The sequence below is a fragment of the Nannospalax galili genome, unplaced genomic scaffold, assembly GCF_000622305.1.
Source record: "Nannospalax galili isolate Female #2095 unplaced genomic scaffold, S.galili_v1.0 scaffold765, whole genome shotgun sequence".
Taxonomy (NCBI): Eukaryota; Metazoa; Chordata; class Mammalia; order Rodentia; family Spalacidae; genus Nannospalax; species Nannospalax galili.
In genome coordinates, this window is record NW_008352647.1 from 92714 (window position 1) to 115092 (window position 22379).

General features: G+C 47.8%; 1 protein-coding gene across 1 annotated transcript in view; it reads left to right on the plus strand.

The window, feature by feature from the left end:
• The first annotated feature begins 3236 nt into the window (after window positions 1-3236).
• The window catches only part of Arhgap40 (Rho GTPase activating protein 40), a 44378-nt gene continuing 25235 nt past the window's right edge, over window positions 3237-22379 (plus strand). Inside the window, exon 1 of the mRNA XM_008849577.1 lies at window positions 3237-3370. Coding sequence (XP_008847799.1) covers window positions 3237-3370 — 134 coding nt within the window. The remainder of the gene's footprint in view (window positions 3371-22379) is intronic.

Sequence of the window (22379 nt, forward strand, 5' to 3'; positions counted from 1 at the left end):
TCTGAGCACAGTACTTGGCTGGCATTTTGCAAGTGCCCCATACATTTCCACCAAAAAACCAGCGTCATGTCCCTGGAAACATGGGGCCCTGTACCTTGTATGCCAGGGGCAGTTCAGCAGTTTGCCATGACTTGTTCTTCTGATTCCTTACCACCAAGACAGAAGAGAGCTTTTCGTTTAAATGACGAAGTTGTGGGGGCTGGAGAGATGGCTCAGCGGTAAAGAGCACTGGCTGCTCTTGTAGAGGACTGGGTTTGGTCCCCAGCACTCACTCACATGGTAGCTAACAACCATCTGTAACTCCACTTCCAAGGGATCCAACGCCCTCTTCTGGCTCCTGTAAGCACTGCACACACATGCAGGTGAAACATTCATTAAAAAAATAATAAGCCATGAGGTTGTGACTCAGAAAGGTTAAGGCATTTGCCTGGTTGCACAGTGTACCTGGAAAAGCTGAGAATCATCTCTGGGCTGACAAGACTCCACCAAATCACACTGGGTGTCACAGCACTGTCCTAGGACACATAAATTGTGTAAGGGTTAGACTCCTGTGTCTGAGGGACACAGTAGGGAGAGGGTTGGTAAGATCTCAGGCTACCCAAGAAGGTTCTGGCAAGCTGCCAGGTGTCGGGCCCACAAACCTGAGTCACCACTGTGATCTAACCGGCCTGGCCGATACTACTCCAGCAACAGGGCCAGTGGGGGTGAGGAATGTTGTCAGGGGTGCAGGGGTGGGGCACATTCAACACCTCCAGGCTTCATTCTGAAGACACACAGCTCTCCCAGAAGCAGGGAGGTGGCACTTCCTGTCAGAGGCTCGAAGCGCTTGCTCAGGATCCAAGCTGATTGTTCTCCTTCTTCTGGGGGTCTTGGCGGCTGGGTTTGAAGTTCTGGCTTCTGTAAGCATTGCACACACATGGTGTGAGGTTTTCTCAGGCACCAGTTCACTCCCTTGAGCATTAATGTGTGCATTCGCTCAGCTGTCCACCAAAGAGGCGCCCTCATGCATCCCTCCAGTCTGCTCCCTCCCCTTCCCATACCCAGTCACCCACTCTTCTACCTGTCCACCCTCCAGCTTGTCTGTCAACCATCCATCTCAATTGTCTAACCAATTTTTGCAAATTATCCCTCCTCTCAGCCTTTATTTTCTTTTGAGACAGGGTCTCACCATGTTCTAACTGGCCTGGAACTCGCTGTGTAGACATGTAGACCAGGCTGACCTCAAACTCAGAGATCCGCCTGCCTCCACCTCCTGAGTACCGGGAGTAAAAGGCATGCACCACCATGCACCCAGACCTATTTTCTTCTTAAAACATTTTTTTTTTAATTTGCTATTTTTCCAGTAGTTGGGAGGCAGAGGCAGGTGGCTCTCTGTGAGTTCAACGCCAGCATGGTCTACATAGTGACTTCTAGGCTAGCTGGGGCTACAGGGAGACCCAGTCTCAAAAAGAGCCCAAATTTTTTAAAATTATTTTTATTTTATATGTATGTGTTTGTGCCTGGGTATATGTATGTGTACCAGGTGTATGTGGGTGCCTAAAAAGGCCAGAAAAGGGTGTCAGATCCCTAGAACTGGAGTTAAAAGTGGTTGTGAGCCACTGGTGTGGGTGCTGGGTACTGAACTCTAGTCCACCAGAAGAGTAGCCAGTGCTCTTAACTGCTGAGCCATCTTTCCAGTCCCTCACTCAGCCATTTTGTCATCCCACATTTCATTCTTCTGTTCATCGATTCATCCATCTATCCATTGTTTATTAAGCACCTCCCGTATTCCCCACACAAAGCTCCACGCACCCCATAGTGTAATAGCTTTGCACCATTCTCCACGGCTTACACACTAGGAGGGGCCTGAACAGCAGTAGGACCCCAGCTCCTCTGTTTCCAGGAATGGTCTTTTGTCTCCTCCTGAGGAGGAGGTGCTGAGAAGGTGGATAATTGTTCATATGCACAGTCTGTATGAGCCAGTGACGACTACTTGCAAAACTGGGTTCCTGAGGGCCTTTGTCTCATGGGGCATTTTTCATCTTTTGATTGAAGATCAAGCATAGTCCCAGCACTCTGGCCCCTAAGTGGCCATAATTCCGATTTCTCGGACTCTGCTTCTTGCTCTTTATGCACTTGGGGCCTCTGATTAAGGAGTGCCTGGGGCCTCCCTTCTTACAGGCAAATATGCTTTTGAGGAGGTCATTGACATTCAGAGCTTTACAGAGGGCAGAGAGAGCCAGATCTCAGTGCCAAGAGGCCATGGTATTTTGTCCTGGTCCGGGAGGAGGGACTCGAGATCCACGGCAGTTATAGGGTTAGGACACACTCCACAAAAGCTGAGAGGAATATTCCTTGAGTACCTCTGGGGTCCACATCTGCATCCCCTGCAGAAAACCCCTCCTATCCTTACCCACTACCCTTCAACCTTCACCCCCATCTTGATTGAGAAACTGTCTCGACTAGGAAGCCCTCCAGGAAGCCCTCCAGCAGATGGCCCCAGCAGGACGCCATGGAGTTAAGGCCTCCAGCTTCTCCTCAGCCTTTCCCAACAAGTTCTGCTTCTTCATCTTCCCACCCAACTGCCAATCCCCAGGCGGCTTCTGATCCCTCCGCCCTTTGCCACTCCTGAGTGTGCTCCCTAGTCACTTTCCACAGTTCAGCAAGGCCTGCCCTCTGCCTATCCTTGGCCCTGCCTGCCTGCTTGTGTCCTGCATCTTGGAAACCGTCACCACTCCCATTTCACAAAGAAGGAAGTCAAAGCTCCCAGCAGCTCAGGGGGAGGGGCCAAGCCAGGGTGAAGCCTTGGGCCCCCACTAGCCACTATTTGGGGAACTATTCATTCGTTTGGTTTTATTTTGAGATTCTAGCTGTAGGGGATGAGTGGTCATACCAGAAGAATGTTTCACGTCTGGTTCGTGTGTGTTTGGTTGGTTGGTTGCTTTATGAAGCAGGATCTCGGTATATAGCTGAGGTTGACCTTGAACTCATGATCCTCCTGCTTCTAACCTTCTAAGTTCTGGGAACAGAAGTATGTACCAACATGCTCAGCTCGTATCTGTTTCTTAAAGCATTTCACTTTGGGAAAGTTATGTGTTCACACATACCTGCCCATAGGTGGCCCTGGCTGAGTCAGGAGGCTCTGGCTGAGGAGGAGGCAGGACTTGGGCCCCAGTGTGGGGGTGTCTGGGAATGGGTGTGCCACAGGCCCTGCCACCTTCCTAGGGCCCTCATTGTGATTCATTTAGTCCCAGTCCATGGCGGAGCCTGCTCTTCTCCCGGCTACCCGGATGGAGGGGTTGGTCCTGACGCCCCTGGCCTTCCCTTGTCCCCGGATCCCACGAGCTCGCATCACCAGGCAGCAGGGACGATGGGCCCACCTGGGCTGCAGGTACAGGTGTGAAGGGTGAGGGAGGGAGGATGGGACCTGCTGTGTGCCAGGGGCAGATGTCACCTGTCATAACAGCCCTATGAGGCACGAGCACACTTAGATTGGTCCCAGTTTTTTTTTTTTTTTTTTTTTTTTTTAACAATTCTAAGCAGTACTGGGGACTAGTGTGGGAAAAGTCCTTTCCTAGATGCATGATTGCAGGTGTAATAGAACGTTAAGACTCTGACAGATCCTGCCCAGCCACCCACCCCAGATGTTGTAGCTGGAAATACTCTGCAACAGGGAAGACTTGCTGCCCTCTTCATTTGTCGTCAGAGGACCTGGAGACGATGTGGTCCTTACCCAGAAAGCAGATTTGGGAAGTGTGGTTGGTGCTCCCAGATGGGGTGACTCTGGGCTCTGACAAGGAGTGGTTCTCACAGAGATTTTAACATTACATAGCACATTCATTGAGCACCTCTGGTGGGGGTATTGGGGGTTCTGTCTCATCCAGTGAGAGGATGGACTCAACAGGGTGAGGCTGAGCTTATCTGTCTACAGATCCTCAGTCTGTCTAGTCTGCTAGCTTTCTGCTGCTGCCGTTCAGTGACGTGAAACAACAGTTACCATCTTTTGAGTTCTGCAGATTGGGAGTCCCCAGATCTTGCTCCATTGACAGGCTCTCAAGGGAATCTGCTTCCGTGCCTTTTCCGGATACTAAAGGCCCACACATTCCTTGGTTCACAGCCCTTCTCCACCTGCAAAGTCCGTTTAGAGTGCCTTCAGCTCTCTGACTCTGACCTCCCCTTCCATAACCTCTGCCTTACCTCTCCCATCTGCATCTGTCACTACTAAAGACCCAAGTAATTACCCTGGGCCCACACAGATGATCCAGGTCCTTCCTCATCTCAAGAGCCCAAACTATCACAGCTGCAAAGTTCCCCAGCTTTTTAAAAGAACATATCCACAAATTCTTGTGATTAAGATACAATCATCTTTGAGGGAGCATCACTCTCTCTATATATAATCTCTATCTATCATCTATCTATCTATCTATCTATCTATCTATCTATCTATCTATCTATCATCTATCTATCTATATATCTTTGTATCTATCTACCATCTCTGTATCATCTATATCATCAGTCTTCCATTTATGTATCTATCATCTATCTATCATCTATCTATCTATCTATCTATCTATCTATCTATCTATCTATCATCTATCTATCATCAATTGATCAATCAATCATGTATCTATTAACCTTCCTACCAGCCCTATCTTATTTATCCCGGCTGCTCCTCTAGCCTCCCTCCCCTCTTAATCTCTTGGTTCCTTGTGATCCTGAGACTATTAGTACCAAATTCACTCTAAGGACCTCTGGCCCATTGAATGTGCTCAATGATTACTGGTTGAATGAAGAGTCTGAAATTTCATAGCATCCCCCTTTGTTTGCCCAGAACAAAACAAAATGAACAAAAGTGACATGCTTGCTTCCAAAACAACAGTTTTCCAAACTCTGGGGTTATATAAACACAGTCTTAAATTTTATTTTTAGAATTTATTTTTGAAACAGAATCTCACTGTATAGCAGCCCAAGCTAGTTTCAAATTCTCAATCTTTCTGACTTGACTTCTTGAGTGCCGGGATCACAGGTGTGCTGCCATGCCCAACTTTATTATATTTTTTAAGTATTAAAAAGACTACTTAAGGGGCTACAGAAATGGCTTGGTGGGTACAGCACTTACCGTGCAAACATGAGGACCAGAGTTCGGATCCCAAGCATTCATGTCAAAGTCAGGCATAGTGGTGTATGCCTGTGACCCCAGTGCTGAGGGGAGGGGAGACAGGCAGATCTTTGGGACTTGCCAGCCAGCCAGTCTAGCCAAACAGTGAGCTCCAGATTCAGCGAAACGCTGTGTCTAAAGTATAAGGTGGAGAACAATGGAGGCAGACATCTGATGCTGACCTCTGCCCTCCGTAGGTGAACATACCCATGCACACACAAGCACATGTGCCATTCACACACGGATGTGGGGGTCGGAGGACAATTTGTAGGAGTTGGTTCTTTCCTTCTACTAAATGGAACTCAGGTTGTCAGGGCTTGGTGGCAAGCATCTTTAACCACTGAGCCACATCGCCAGCCCCAGCCACGTGTTGACTTTTGTTTGTGGCATTCAGTTGTGGTTGGTGAACAGTGCCTGAGCCAAGATGCCGCAGCATCTGTCTGGGCTTTGTCAGATTGTGTATAGAGGACAGTCAGCACCGCTTCATGCAGATGTTTTGAAAATGAAACACCAGAGACACAAGCTGTTTCAGGAGGATAAGGGAAGCCGGCACATCTGAAGGGCAAGGTAGCTGATGCTCTCCAGTTGAGAGCTACCGTGTGTACCACATATCTGTTGGCTGTGTCGTCACTTCCCTAGACACAGGATTGACTTCGGCCATCCCAGCATCTCTTGGCTCAGTTTCATTCAGCTTCCTGTGATGAGTAACTGGGTTCCTCCTTGGAGATCAATAATTTTTTTTGACTTTTTGAGACAGGGCCTCCCTGTAGCCTCAGCTGGCCTGGAGCTCACTGTGTAGACCAGTCTGGCCTTGAACTCACAGAGATCCACCTGCCTCTGCCTTCTGAGTGCTGGAACTAAAGACGTGAACCACCACGCCCAGCTCTGGCCCAGCTCTGGAGATCAGTATTTATAAACTTGAACTAACTGCTACAGTCTTTACCATGAAAAAAAAAAAATAGATGCAAACTCTACCTGTCCCACCTCCAACCCACAAGGACAGTTGTTGAGAACAGTTCAGTGTGCATCCTGACCCATATTATGCTTCATAAATATGTATTCATGATATGTAAAACATATATGTGCTGGTTCACATTGACTGTCAACCACACAGGATCTGGAACCACATAAGAGATAAGTCCCCAGGCACATCTTCTAGGGATCATGGCTATGCCAGTGAAGAATTATCTAGATTAGATTAACTGAGGTGGGAGGACCCACCCTAAAAGAGGGGACACCATTCTCTGGGTCTTATATGGCAAAAAAAAAAAAAAAAAAAGAAAAAAAAGAGGAATCTGCCCGGGGTGTGATAGCACACATCTTTCATCTCAGCACTCGGGGCAGAGGCAGGCAGGTCTCTATGAGTTCAAGGCCAGCCTGGTGTACAAAGGGAGTTTGAGGAGAGCCAGGGCCGCATAATAAGACCCTGTCTTAGAGAGAGAGAGAGAGAGAGAGAGAGAGAGAGAGAGAGAGAGAGGAGGGAGGAGAACTAGCTAGCTAACTGAGCATGATTATACATCCATCTCTGTTTCCTGACTGGATGCACTGTGACCAGCTGTAACCAGCTGCTTCGGGCTCCTGCACCCTTGACTTCCCCACCATGATGGACTGTGCCATTGACTGCAAGCCAGGATAAACCTTCCATTCTTAAGTTGCTTTTGTCGGGGTATTTTTATCAGAGTAACAGTAGAAGTAATGAAGGCAATCTGTATAACTTAATTCATACTGTAATTGTGCATGTGTATGTGTATGTATGTATGCATATATCATCAGTGTGTGCTGTGGGCCTTTCCCACTTTATGATGTCTTCTGCAGATAGAGTCTACAGTGTTCTCTTTACAGCTGCGTGAGTTTTCTTTGGAGCCCTGCTGAGTGACCTCCTCTTGGTGGAATTTTGGATTCTCTTTCCTGACTTTTGTTTTTGAGGGGATGAAGTTGGAAAATGTACTTCCATGTTACTGAGCATACATCTTTGGTGATTTATCCTTATGATAAACCCCCAGATCATTGATGCCAAGATGGAGGCTTTTAGAATTTTGAAATGTGGCCTTAGGGGTGTTTTTCAAGGAAAGCTGTGCCCTTCTACAGGTTCATCAAGGCTGAGCTTGCGTCCTTATATTCTTAGCATCCTTTTCAGAAACTTTCAATTCGTTATTACTGTGTGTATGTGTGCCACAGTACACATGTGGGGGTCAGAGGACAACTTTGTGGAGTTGGCTCTCTATTTCCACCTTTATGTAGGTTCTGGGGCTTGTACTCAGGTTGCCCAGCTTGCACAGCATGCCTTTACCTGATAAGCTGTCTTACCAGCTCCATTTCTTGTTTTTTTTTTTTTTTTTTTTTTTTTTTTTTTTTTTTTTTTTTTTTACTGTATGTTATTGTACTTTTTAGTCTTTGCTAATCATATCCAGAGAAGCTCACATCTTGTTGTTTTGTGTCTTTTGAGACAGGGTCTCATGTAGCCCAGGCTGGCCTCAAACTCAATATAGCTGAGGATGACCTTGAATTTCTGATCTTCCTGCCTCTACCTCCAGAGTACTGAGATTACCGGCACGCAGCACCCTACCCAGTTTATTCAGTGCTGGGGACTGAACCCAGGGCTTCGTGCAGTGCATTCTAGGCAAACACTCTGCCAACTGAGCTGCATCTCCAGCCCCATAATTTACCTTTTTTTTAAAAAAGAATATTTTATTGATTATTTTTATGTGTATATGTGTATTGCCTGCTTGTAGGTAAGTGCACCTGTGAAGTGCAATGCTCTCAGAGGTCAGAAGAGGCTGTTGGATCCTCTGGAACTGGAATTATGGACAATTGTTAGCTGCTGTGTGGGTGCTGGGATTCAAACCCAGATCTTCTGCAAGAGCAAGCAGTGTTCTTAACTGCTGGGCATCTCTGCAGCCCGTAATTTACCTTTTAGAAACAATATTTTATTAATTATTTTTATTTTATATGTATGAGTGTATTGCCTGCATGTAAGTGCACCCGTGTCCTGCAGTGCCCTCAGAGGTCAGAAGAGGGCGTCGGACCCCCTGAACCTGGAGTTACAGATGGTTGTCAGCTGCTGTGTGGGTGCTCAGAACCCAACACGGGTCCTTTGCAAGAGCAGCCAGTGCTCTTAACCTTTGAGCCATCTCTCCAACCCGGCAATCTGCCTTTTTACAATCACTGTCAGTGAGGCTGAGTGGCGTTTCCCAGCTGGAGCCGAGCAGAAGGAAGGTCCATTTTGATCCTATGGTGACTGTCAGATCCTCTCCATCAATAATAGCTAGGTAACTTATCTGCCAATACCCAGGTAGTCTGTGGGACAAACCACCTTTAACATCCTCAGTCCATACTTTGCTCATGTGGAGCTCAAGTCTCTGCCACTGAGGTCAGTGTCAACTGATCTTCAGATATCAAGTACTTTTAAATCTCCAGACACATCCTCTGTATGCAACTGCAAGATCTGAAATGTACCCACATACACTTCAAAATGACAAGGCCAACCTGAGTCTCAGAGCTGTCACCATCCACAGCTATGGGCCTGTGGGGAAGTGTTGTACCTCTCTGAGCCTTCTCTTCTAGGCTTTAAAATGGTTGTAACCAGCAGTTCCTATTTATGGGCTCATTATGAGGTAAAATAAAATCCATATATGTGAAGGGCTTCGCACAGTGTCTACTATACAGCATGTACGTACGTGAACTACACACATCAGTCATGGGCGGCTGAAGGAAGCATGCTTGGAGGTTTGTTCCCACAGGAACAGTAGATCCAGGCCTCCCGGTGTTTTGCAGTGGTGGATAGCTTTGCTTTCGAGGCCTGGATCCTCACCCCTCCCTGGGAAGGCTCCCTCTGTTCTTTGAGCCTGTCACTTTGGCGGTCAAACCAGCCATTTTGAGAGTGACTATTGTCCACATGCACATCCTTGAGGATCTCCACTGTGGTTCACAGAGCTGGGCACCTGGTCCTGGGGTACCAGTGGCGCTCTACTGCCCATCACTGCCCTGAGGTTATCATCCTGCCTGCAATGTAGAGACCCCCGTCTGTCTTCTGCCAGGTATCCCTACCTGACTCTGTGGATGCTTACAAGATGGGGGAATGCCTTTTTCTTGACAAGTGCTAAGACCGGGTGTGAAGGATTCTTGCCCCGTTTGTCATTCTGATGGGTGTGATATTTCACCAGCCTTAATTTGCATTTCCCTGGTGACCGTGGGTTCGGCACTTTTCAGACAGATCACTGCTGCTCTGTCTCCAGTGGCTTGTTGATCAGAATCTACTGTCAATTTTCCTAAAGATGTTTTATTATTGATTTCTGGGGCATTGCCATTTGGTTTTTAATTACATTTATTTATTTACTTTGTGTGTGTGTGTGTGTGTGTGTGTGTGTAATTTGCATTTCCCTGGTGACCGTGGGTTCGGCACTTTTCAGACAGATCACTGCTGCTCTGTCTCCAGTGGCTTGTTGATCAGAATCTACTGTCAATTTTCCTAAAGATGTTTTATTATTGATTTCTGGGGCATTGCCATTTGGTTTTTAATTACATTTATTTATTTACTTTGTGTGTGTGTGTGTGTGTGTGTGTGTGTGTGTGTATGTGTAAGTCAGAGCACAGACAACTTGGGAGAATTGGTGCTCACCTTCCATTGTAGTTTCTGGGGATTGAACTCAGGTTGTCAGACTTTGTGGCAATCACCTTTACCCACTGAACCATCTCGCCAGAGACAACACTATAATTTGTTCATATATTTTCTCTCAGCCCATTACTAGTCTTATGGTTTTATTCTTGTTTTTTTGTTTTGAGACAGTGGCTCTGTATCTAGCCCAGGCTAGCCTACTATGTCAGCCTCCTGGAGTGATGGGAATACAGGGGTGTGTCCCACTCTCATTTCTCCCCAGCCTGTTCCTCTTCAATCCTAATCCCCCTCCACCCACCCACCTTTCTACTCAGTGTCATGTTCCCCCACTGGAAGCTTAGTGTCCCACCTCGCACTCCCTCCCTGAAGTTCAGAGACCTTGTCCCAACCTCACTTCTGCCAGGGACCCTTTGACCTCTGCCCTGTCCCACTCTGGCTACTGTCCTGTCCCTTGGGGCTGTTTGCCCATCTTAAGTGGCTGGAATGCAGTTTTGCTCAAGTGTTTGCAGGCTCACTTGGGGCTGCTTTGCAAGTGTTCCTTCCTTTCACCTCATGGCTTGGTGAGGCTCCTGTCCTCCCACTTGATTTCGTGGCCTCCATGTCCTTACTTCAGAGGGCATCCCAGAGTCCTTCCCACACTGCATCTGTCAGGGGTCCCCCTCTCCTGCCTTCCCCTTCCCATTATGGGCCCTGCAACCACATTGGATACCCTCAGATAGTCTGTGAGCATTTTCCCACATCTGGGTCAGCTGGTTGTTAGATAAAAAGGTGGCAGGGGTCAGGATTGGCACGAAACAGAAACAGAGAGGACTCTGGCAAAGCGAGAGTTTACTTTGGGGTTAGTGGACCTGGGTCTCAACTCGGGAGTGAGCGAAGCCAGCAGCCTAATAGCCTCAGGGGGGGTAGCATATAAAGGGAAATTAATGTAGAAAAAGAGAATATTTTTCTGCTGTTTGGGGCTGTTCAGGAAGGGCATGGGGTCTGTACCTGGTGAAACTTATCAAGGAAAATATCTACTGTAAAACGTGTTTTCTACAATTACAGGGTTCCAGGAACCCATTGCAGCTACAGGGCTTGGGGAAACCTGTTTGTCAGCCTGTGGAGCATGCTCTGGTGATCACAGTGCATTGGGCCATTAATTCCCAGAGCTGCTTTTGTCAGCTTGCAAGTGGCTGGGAGTCGGCTCACTTAATTCCTCATAGGGGCCTTATGATTTCTGGGTCTGGCGTCGCCTGGACCTGAACCCTATCACTGTTCAGCATCCAAACTTTCCCCTGCTACCAACCTCCCATGTCACCATGTAACAACAAGCTCAGAGGTTCCTGAGATTGGGAACAGTGGTGGCCAACCCGCCTGCCACATTCCTCCGTATCGCTTGTCCACATTCCAGTCCCCTGCCTTGGATCCCAGTGCTTTATTCTCCTTAGATCTGTGCACCAGGATCATTGGGGGAAGGGGGATTCAAACCCACCCCTGAGGTTCCAGTCCAGTAAGAATCTGCCTCCCTGTGGGTTGCCAGAAGGCCATACTCTGAGACCTTTTGAGTTGGATCATTCATTCATTCGCACTTCCAACATGTGTCCTGGCTGCTGTGTGCTGAACTGTGTTCACACAGTGATAAAGACGCATGTTTGTGGCCTCAAAGAGATCCCAAGCTGAAAGGAAAAGCAGAAAGGAGGGCAATGTGGGTCGTTAGGGTAAGGGCTAGGACCTTATGTGTTAAGGCCTTGTAGGACAGTTAAAGGGAAAGCTTCCTGGAGGAGGTGACAGCTAAACTGAGTGCGAAGTAGGCACAGGAAAGAATGGGAGGGTGTTCCTGGCAGGATCTGTAACCTGGGAGAAGTTCCAGGGCTTAAGAGAGGCTGGGCTGAGGGAAACAGTGTGCGGCTCATAATGCTGGAGCAGTGAAGGATAGAGGAGGGGTGAGATGGAGTCTAGCTCTGAGACACAAGCCTGACTCCAACCCCAGCCCAGGCACTGCCCTGGGATGACAATCTACCTGTGTGTCAGGGTTGGGGGTGGTGTATACACATGTGTATGTGCTTGCGCACATGTGTGTACGTGTGTGCGTGTGCATGTGTGTGTGTGTGTGTGTGTGTGTGTATTGACGCTAGAGCTTGACTTTGGGAATTTTCTTTTTTCTTTCTTTTCATTTTATGTGTATGAGTGTATTGCCTGCATGTATGCAAGTGCACCCATGTTATACAATGCCCAAGGAGGTCAGAAGAGGGTGTTGGATCCCCTGGAACTGAAGTTACAGACAGCTGTTAGCTGCCATGTGGGTGCTGGGAATTGAACTAGGGTCCTCTGCAAGAGCAGTCAGTACTCTTAACCACTAAGCCATCTCTCCAGCTCTGGGAATTTTCTTATATTGCTTTCCACCTTATATTTTGACACCAGAGCTCACTAAACTACAGCTCACTATTTTAGCTAGACTGGCTGGACAGTACCTCCAGCCCTCCCCCAAGATGTGCTCTGGTTTTTACATGGGTCCTGGGGATCTGAACTCAGGTCCTCATGCTTACACAGCAAGCAAAACTTTGGCCAGTGAGCCGTCTCTCCAGCCCTAACAGCCTGGCTCTTAAGCCCTTGAGTATCCAAGTGAAGCTGTGGAAGACAGGAACCTCACAATGGAGACTCATGCAGCAGAGGGCAAGCAGCTTTTTACCATGGTCATTTCTGAAGTCCTTGAAGATCAGGTGTTTGGGAACAGAGGATGGGCTCGGAAAGACCCAAGAGCCACTAAAGTCATCTTGTAAATGTTCAGCATCTACATGTGCTCACTGTCTGAAGAGACCCACAACTCACAGAAATTTTTTTCTTTAAACTTTTTTGTATGTATGTTGATGTATGTGTGTGCATACACATGTCTCTGGGAGTACTTACACATGTGTGTACATGTGTAAAGATCAAAGGTCAAGCTCTCTACCCAGAGCTCACTGATGAACTAGACTGACTTGACAGCAAGTACCCAAAATCTACCCGTCTGCCTCCCTTCACCCAGTGCTTGGGTTTCAGCTGTGCACTGCCATGCTTGGCTTTAACCTGGGGGCTAGGAATCTGAACTCAGGTCCTCATGCCTGGAGAGCAAGCATTTTACCCACTGAGCCAACTTCTTAGTCCCTCTGAAATATTTATTTATTGTTTTTTGAGACAGTGTGTCACTGTGCAGCCCTGGCTAGCCTGGAACTTGCTCTGCAGACCAGGCTGGCCTTGAACTCATAGAGATTCATTCGCCTGCCTCTGCCTCCCGAGTGCTAGGATTACAGGTGTAATCCACCACCTCTGGCTGCCCTCTGAGGTTTTTAAAAGCCCTCCCTAACCTCTTCCACAAGGGTTGTTAAGACGTGTTCCAGCCCAGAATCCATGCCCTCCAGGGCCTAAATGGGTTGGTTGGGCTATCGGTGGCACATTAGGGCACAGGGAGGACTGTGGCCGGTTTCAGAGCATGGAGTCAGTTTAAAATTGTTTTTCACCTGGTATGTCCAAGTATTGTAACATGTAACTAATACAAAATATTTCAAGATAAGTATTTACATTCTTGAACAGTAAGCCTTCAAAGTCCAGTATCTAATTTTCATTTATAACAATGCCCACTATGGTGCTAGATGCTCATCGGAAATCCTTGTTGTACATTTAGAGTTTATCAAATTTACAGCTGGGAAGTGGATTCCTACCCACTAGGTGTTCTGAACATATTTAAAGAGTGTATTAGTTACTTTTTCCTCATTGTGACAAAAATACCTGTCAAAAGCAATGTGAGGATGCTGGGCGTGGTAGCACATGCCTTTAGTCCCAGCACTCAGGAGGCAGAGGCAGGTGGATCTCTGTGAGTTTAAGGCCAGCCTGGTCCACATAGTGAGTTCCAGGCCAGCTGGAGCTACAGAGAGACTTTGTCTCAGAAAACAAAACAAAAAAAAGCAATGTAAGAAAGGAAGAGTTCATTTCAGCTCACGGTTTGAGGCACTGTCTGCCATTCTGCCATAGTGGGGAAGGTGAAGGGGGGACTAGAGCGGCCCAGAAGGCAGAAGGCAGAGAAACGAATGCTGGGCCTGAGCTTGCTTTTTCCCTGTGTGTGTGTGTGTGTGTGTGTGTGTGTGTGTGTGCGTGTGTGCATATTAGAGTTTCTTGCGTGTTGGGGTGATGGTGAATGGGTAAGTGTGTGCGCACAGGTGTTTTCTCTCTCTGTCTCTCTCTGTCTCTCTCTAATTTTTTTAAGATAAGGTCTCACCCTGTACAAGTCCAAGCCAGATAATCCCAGCATGGATAAGTGAGATGGGCACTAGCTCCCTAGCTAAAGAACTATTAGTAATTGGGGCGCTGGGAGAGGGAGAGTCAGTTTTCTTCAATGTCATGTATCTTCCTCAATCTATCTCCGTCTTATTATTTTGAGGCAGGTTCTGAACTTGGAGCTCAGATGACTGGCCCCAGCTTTCAGGCATCCTCCTGTCTCCAATGCCCTAGTGCTGGAATTACAAGTACACACCCAGCTTTTTTACATGGATGCTGGGGATGAAACTCAGGTTGTTCTGCTTACTTAACAAGCCCTTAAGATTGAGCCACTGCCTCAGCTCCTTCTCTCCCTTTTATTATTCCATCCAGGCCCCCAGCCTGGGATGGTGGGGGTGCGCTCTACATTCAGGGTGAGTCTTTCCTCCTCAGTTAATCCTCTCTGGAAACGCCCAGAGGTGTGTTTCCCTGGAGATTCTAAATCCAGTCAAGTTAACAATGAAAATCAACCATCACAGCTGGTTTCCAGTAACTGGAACAAAGGTCTGGTTTTAATTTGTCTCCCCCCTGCAACACTGGGGGATTAACAGGGCCTCCCACAGGCTAGGCAAGTGCCCCACGACTGAACTGCATCCCCAGCCATTTTTTAACTTTTTTATTTTGAGAAAAATCTCACTAAATTGCCTAAGCTGGCCTTGAACTCACTCTGTAGCCCAGATGGGCCTTGAATTTTTGATCCTCCTTCAGCCTCCTGAGCAGCTAGGATTACAGGCCCACACCACTAGCTTGATTTTTAAACTTAAATTAGTTTAGATAAATCACCTTAAAAAGTCAATTCCTACGGCTGGAGAGATGGCTCAGCAGTTAAGAACACTGGCTGCTCTTGCAGAGGACCTGGTAGCTAATGACCATCCGTAACTCCAGTTCCAGGGGATCCAATGCCCTCTTCTGTCCTCCAGGGCCATTGTCCTCACAACCACCTGTAACTTCACCTCTAGGGGATTCAGTGCCCTCTTCTGGCCTCTGCAGACACTTGCACCCACACGTGTATACACACACACACACACACACACACACACACACAAACACATCAAAAACAAAGTGTTCTAATCCAGATTGCTCTTTCAAACAACAGTTGGTTGGCTTTGGTCTGCCAGCTGTAGCAGTTGTGTGTCTCAGAGAGCAAGGGCAGTGCCTTAAACTCACCCAGCCATCTCAAGCATTCAGGTCACCCCTCCCAGAAGTGCCATGTGAGTACATCTGCACAATCTCTGTTCCACCCCATGCCCAGCAGCTCTGTGCACTTCTCTGAGCCACAGTGGCATCTCTGTGCTCCAGGCAGGGCTTCCTCCCTGGCTGCAATGACACAGCACGCTGCTCTCCTGTCTGCTCCATAGCCATCAAGACTCAAAGAAGCCCACTCCAGATTTAATTGTGTGTGTGTGTGTGTGTACACATGCGCATGAGAGCAAGTGCCCATGGAGGCCAGAAGAGTGCATCAGATTCACTGCAGCTGGAGTTACAGATAGTTGTGAGCCACCTAACGAAACTGTTGGGATCCAAACTTGGATCCTGTGCAAGAGCAGTGAGCACGCCTAACCCTAACCATTGAGCGATCTCTCTAGGCCTTCAAGGTGTTTTTATTCTTGTCAGTAGCACAAAATAACCATGCTTGTGAATTCCACCCCCCAGGAATCAGTGTTAACAGAATTACTGTGTGGCAGAGAGATATGTTGAGGGGCAGGGAGATGATTAAGTACTTGCCTTGCAAGGATTCCATGATTTGTCTTAAAAACAAAACAAATATAGACATTATGAACTGGCATAAAACCCAGGACTAGAGAGGCAGGGACAGGGAGATACCTGGGACTTTCTGGTCAGTTATTCTAGCCTACTTGGCAAGTTCTAGGCCAGTCTCAGAAAAAAAATTAGTGGACTGGGGCTGGCGAAATGGCTTAGGGTACTATGTCACCAAGGCTGACAACTTGAGTTTGATTTGTGGAACCCACATGGCAAAAGGAGAGAACTGACTCCCATAAGTTGTCTTCTGGCCTCCTACAAACACACATACATAATAAATAAATATAAAAATTTAAATGGTGGACAGTACTTGAGGAATGATGCCTTACACTGTCCTGTGATCTCTGTGTGCATGTGCACACATGTATATGTGCACTCACATGCACACATGTATACACACAAACACAGACGCACCAAAGACATATATGTAGAACATCATTAAAACATACACTCTGTGTGTGTGTGTGTGTGTGTGTGTGTGTGTGTGTGTGTGTGTTGCTGGGTACCAAACCTAGGGGCCTTGTGCAGGCTAGGAGCACGAACCCCTGAATTACATACTCAGCCTAGTGAGCAGCATTAACAGTTCAAAGAATGAACACACTGTCTGAGCCAGTTTTTTGGGTTTTTTGTCTTAAAAAGAAAATTACTGCCTTATAGGGTTTTGTAGAGCTCAGTTGAGAGGACACACCAACCCATAAACATAGAATTTGCCTTTTATCACCTCACATTGCCCCTGTCCCCATAGGGACTGCTTCTCAGACGGAGCACAGCTGTGTTCGTATGTTCAAGTTGTGCACTACGTAAGGAGGTGCCTCCAAAGGAGGACACTCACACTGTGGTCCTCGGCTGAATTATGAGAGTACGCAGGGCACACAGAGCATCAGGACCTCAGGCCAATCCCTGAGGCAGCAGAGAACAGTCCCTCGTCACAGGCCCACATTGGCACGCATGGCTATATACACACTCATGAAAGAGTATGCACCCACATGACATGGCTATGTCCTGAGATCACTGACCAGTCTCTACTCTCAGAGGCCCAATTCCTGCCTTTCACTGATGCCCAACTCAGAGTCTGAGTCACTCATTAGGGTTGGAAATAGGGGGATGTGAAGTGTGTACCCTGCTGGTAGCGTGTGTGTGTGTGTGTGTGTGTGTGTGTGGTACCTGGGAATGTGTATGAGTGGGGAGTGTGGGTTCCCTGCCTCTCTGACGGTGTTGTTTGGTTGCTCAGTAATATTCTGTGTCAGTCAGTTACTGTTGTGTAACAAATGACCCTGAACTCAACAGTAGCCATTTATAAAATCAGCAGCCGTTTGTTCTTGTTTAAGTGTCTGAAGTTGGCTGGGGTTAGCTAATCTAGCCTCAGTGCTGCAGGGCTTGCCCAAAGCTGAAGACATTTTACTGTCCAACATTCCCCCAAGGTCATCTCTAGCTACCAACTTACCTATCTTTTGCCCTTCTTTCTTTTCACCCCCAGCTTTTTACCTCATCTGATTCTGCTCAGCAAAGCAGGCCTTGGCAGTAGCCCAGCAACAATCTCCTGTTGCTTCCCAGAGTACCCCACAAGGACCTGTCTCAATCCATGTTTATCATTATACGAGAGTTATTATGAGACAAGGAGTCCCAAGCAGACCAAAAGCCTGTGGCTAGTGTGACAGGGGCAGGGAGTTCAGTTGATAGGGCCAGGCAGGGTGTGTGCAAGCTAGTGACATTCCCCCTCCAGTCCGGTGCCATACCCAGTCAGTGACAGAGAAGTCACAGCTAGGGGAAAAGTGCTTGGGGTGGGGAGGGGGGCTTTTACTGCCTAATAGTGGAGAACATGGTCCATGGGGCCAGAATATCTTGGCTTCCCTTACTAGTCAGGTAACCTCGAATAAGCTGTCTTCTATTCTGTACCTCTGTTTACTTATCTACAAGATGATCCCATAACGGGAAGTTGTGTGGATTGACTGAATCCCTCCATGCGAATAGGGAGTGTTAGCAGGGGCCATAGTGTCCCTTAGGCAGCATTTGACATATTGCCTTTGTCACCACCCAGGGTTGGAGGGTAGCAAATGCTGCAAACATCCCACAATGCACTGAACAGCCCCCACCAGAGAATGACCCCACACATATACCCCATAGTATTAGAAACCATGTTGAGGGGCTCAGAGCAGAGCCGTATACAGGCAAACGTCAATGCCAATTCACTCAGGGCCTGTGTTGGGGTCTCTTGTCATTACAGCCACATGACTTGAGGTTGTGACAAGAGCCTACTCCTAAGTCACAGTAGCCTCTGGCATTTATGGAGAGGATTGTGATGCTGTTGCTAACTGCAGTCACTGCTAGTGTAATGTAGCAATCCCACTCCCTCTGTGTCATCCACACCTGAGTATGTAGCTAGTTTCTTATTCCTGCTTCTGACAACCTCAACAGAGTGACTATCATCAGCTCCCACTCTGCAGCTGAAGCTGAGGCTGAGGGGGTGAAGCATTCCACAGAGATGCTGGTAGTCAGCTCTGAGTTCGTCCTGTGGCACTCCAGCAGCCCTTTGCTGTCGGTACGTCATCAGTCAGTGTAACAAGGACAAAGACAGGTGCTCAGAGAATGCAGGGCTGGCTACAAAGCCCAGTGCCACTTTTAGGGAAGCCCTGCCAGGGATCTGAAGCCAGGCTGAGCCCTCTGCCCTCCAGGTCCAGCCTTGGTGGCTGCTGGCAAGAAGTCTGGCCTCACCTCCACCTGCTCACCAGGTTGTCCTGCATTCTTGATCCTTGGGTCATGCTGGCCTTGGTCTCTGAGTTGGCTCTTCCTCCCGTGGGCTCTCAGCCTATCTGTGTTCCTGAGCTCAGCCCTTCATGTGAGGACCCATCAGCAGATAAGATCATAAGTAAAACCTTCCCTTCAGTCTGGTCATTCCATTTTTATAGTTATAAAAACTAGGCACATAGAGGGAAAGACACAGCCACAGTCACACAGAGAATAAGTGAGGTTGGACTTGTGCCAAGGACTTCCAGGGCCTCTTCCCCTAGGCCACTGGAGAAAAAGAAACAGATGCCACCCGGAATTCAGCCAGGAGAACAGCTTTGCAGTAGGGAAGCCAATGCATTCAGACCCCCCCATTGTACCCCAGGTCCCCAAATCATCTAGGACAGCTATTAAGAGCACTGGTGGGGCTGGAGAGATGGCTCAGCAGTTAAGAGCAATGACTGCTCTGGCAGAGGACCAGGATTCGATTCCCAACACCCACATGGCAGCTGACAACTGTTCTAACTCCAGTTCCAGGGGACCCAATGCCCCCTTCTGACCTCTGAGGACACTGCACAACATGGGTGCACTTACACACATGCAGGCAATACACTCATACACATAAAATAAAAATAATAAATACATTTTTTTTTAAAAAAAGCACTGGGGACTAGGGAGACAGCTCAGTGAGTAAAGGCTTGCCACACAAGCATGAGGCCCTGAGTTCAATCCTTAGCACCCAAGTGAAAAATCAGGCAGAGTGGCCACATCTGTAGTCCTGGCACTGGGGAAACAGAGGTAGATGGATCACTGGAGTTCACTGGCCGGTCAGTCTAGCTGAGTCAATGAGCTTCAGGCTCAGTGAGTGACCCTGCCTCAAAAAATAAGATGGAGAATGAGTAAGGTGGACACCCAATGTTGACCTCTAACCTCCACATACACACTGGTGCACATACATGAATATATACGCACACTATACACACATGAATACACATATGAACTTGTATGCATACATAGACTATACATACACAAACGCATGTACATATACTATGTACACATGAACATGCATGCACCAAGATCATAGGCCCTGACTGCCCAACCTGCAATTGAATCCTAGCTATGCCACTTGATTACTGGGTAAGTCTGGCTTGATCGCCTTGTCTCCCTGGAGCTATTTTATTTTTTAAGAAAATATTTTATTTTATGTATATGAGTGTATTGCTTGCACCTGTGTGTCATGCAGTGCCCTCAGTCATCAGAAGAGGCTGTCAATCCCCTGAAACAAGTTGCTGATAGTTGTTAGCTACCATATGGGTTCTGGGAATCGAACCCAGGTCCTCTACAAGAGCAACCAGTGCTCTTAACCACTGAGCCATCTCTGCAGCCCTGGAGCTATTTTCTTGTCTGTAAATTGGGGACAGTTTTGTCCCTGCACAGGTCTGATGTGAGCAGCAACCTGAAGCTTGGATGTCTCTGCTCAGGCGTGTACGCATGTTCAGTGGTGTTTGAAAGAACCAAGCGCTGCAGGCAGTCATGCTGAGCACATAGCTGCTGTGCAACACACGGCAACAGGACGTTGGAAGCAAATCAAAGATTGTCTATTTGTGAGGCTTGGAGCAAATTCTGTGGCTGTGCTAAGCACACATCCTCTGGTTCTCTTGCTTAAAGCGGGGGGACTGACTGTGATCGTGGATCCATGGCCCCTTTAGAGCTACAGGTGTTTAGTTTCCTCCCCTGCCCCTCTCTGACTGCCCCAAGAAATTCACCAGGAGGAATCATTGCTCCCATCTGACTGGTTAGCTAGCTAAGGGTGACGCAGTGACACAGCGAATGGCTTTTGTTTGGGTTTGTTTTTGCTGGTTTCAAATTGTCACAGAAACACACAGATGCCAGTGGCTTCCAAATGCCTCTCAGGGAAGCTGAGCACCAGCACAGACTCCCAGGAGGCACAGCTCCCAGTTGCACACACAGAACAGAGCAAGCAATTTTATAATTAACTGGAAACGGATCTCCAGCTAGGCTGCCTCTGCCAGGGGTGAAAATGGCCAGGCTGCTGCCCAGAGTGCCCCTGCAAGTCTCGCCTCTTCCTATGAGCCCTGGCATACTCATTTCTTCCCTTTACCACACGTGAGTGTGTTTGGGGTAGAACTGCACATAGTTCCACACAGGAGGAGCTAGGGGAGGGCACAGCCAGGGTCCCTGGCTAAGGTAAGAGCAGGACAAGTCATGTGTGAAAAAGAGCACAAGAGTCTTTATTTAAAACAATTACAATTCCAAGATGGTAGGGCTGGGGATGTGATTCAGTTGGTAGAGTGCTCACCTAGCATGCACAAGGCCATGAATTCAATCCCTAGTACCACATAAAACTGAGTGTGGTACACACACCTGTAGGTCCAGCAGTCCAATGGTAGAGGCAGGAGGATCAGAAGTTCAAGGTCATCATCTGCTGCATAGTGAGTTTGAGACAAGCCTGGGCTACATGAGACCCTGTCTCAAAAAAAAAAAAAATTTTTTTTCCCATGGCAACAGACATGGAGCCAGGCATGGAAGCTCCTTAGCACAGTTCCTCGGTCGTGGTAAGGGTCATGCATGTGTGGAGTTGGCTCTGGGTCCTAGATTGTACTTCTAGGATGGGGCAAAATACAGCTTCAAGGACCCCCCACAAGAAAGGAAGCCAGGCAGTCAACAGGAACGAAGCCACCGCACACAGACAAAAATCCATGACAACAATCCATTTTGGAAGACAGTGGCAAGAACTGTTAACATTTCACATACTCTGATGAGTAATTCTGCATCTAAAAGCCTCTCCTGTGTGGTGCCTGTTACAGTAGGATTGGTGGTACAGACAGATGGAAACAACAGCCACCAAAGGGGATGGCTGACTCCTTCCCAGTTGGGGATCTGTGAGTGAACTGCACCAGGTGGTGATCCCCTCTTGGAAGCTCTAACAGTGGCCAGGGTTCGCTAAGCGGTGTGCAGTTCCATATGGGGAGACTAGTCCTTAGCAGAGGGGAATCAGCCATGCACAGTCAGGGAGGACTGGGGGTTGAGCTGGAGAAGTGGCTGACTCCAGGACTGGGACACCAGGTGCTTGGGAGGAAAGCCACTATTGCCGAGGCCAACCCACCTCTGCCAAGTTCACATGGCTAATAGTGCTTCTTCACTTTGGGATTATTTATTTTTATGTGTCTGAGTGTTTTGCCTAAGTGTATGTAAGTACACCATGTGCCTATCAACTTGTGGAGGCCAGAAGAGGGCATCGGATCCCCTGGAACTGGCATTACAGAGGGTTGTTAGCTGTCATATGGGTGCTGGGAATTGAACCCAGGTCCCCTGCATGAGCAGCCAGTGCTCTTAACTGCTTAGCCATCTTTGAAGCCCCCAATTTTTGTTTTGTTGTTTTGTGACACTATCATAGACTTTAAAGTTCTTGTCACAGGTTCTTTGTGGGTTCTTTGTGTTGAATAGCCCCTGCCTCCCAGGAGCACATATCAATCTGAAAGCATTATTGGGGTCTTTGCCTGTTTTGTTAGTGTTTATCCAACATTTTGTCCACTTACACTCTGTTATACTTTTACTCTTTCTTCTCTTTTCCTTCCCTTCCTTCCCTCCCTAGTTTTCTTCCCTCCCTCTCTCTCTTTTTCCCTCCCTCTCTCCCTCCCTTCCTTCTTTCCACCATGCTGGAAATTGAATCCAGAGAGCCTTATGCACATTACATAAACACTCTGCAACTGAGTTACAGCTTGATCTTTGCTATTTTATATTATGTGCCTTTTAATTTAATTTTTTTCATGTTTATGACTGTGTATGCATATCCACATGTGTGTGAACACATGTGTGTCTGTGTAGACCTGGCATAGGGAGGAACAGAAT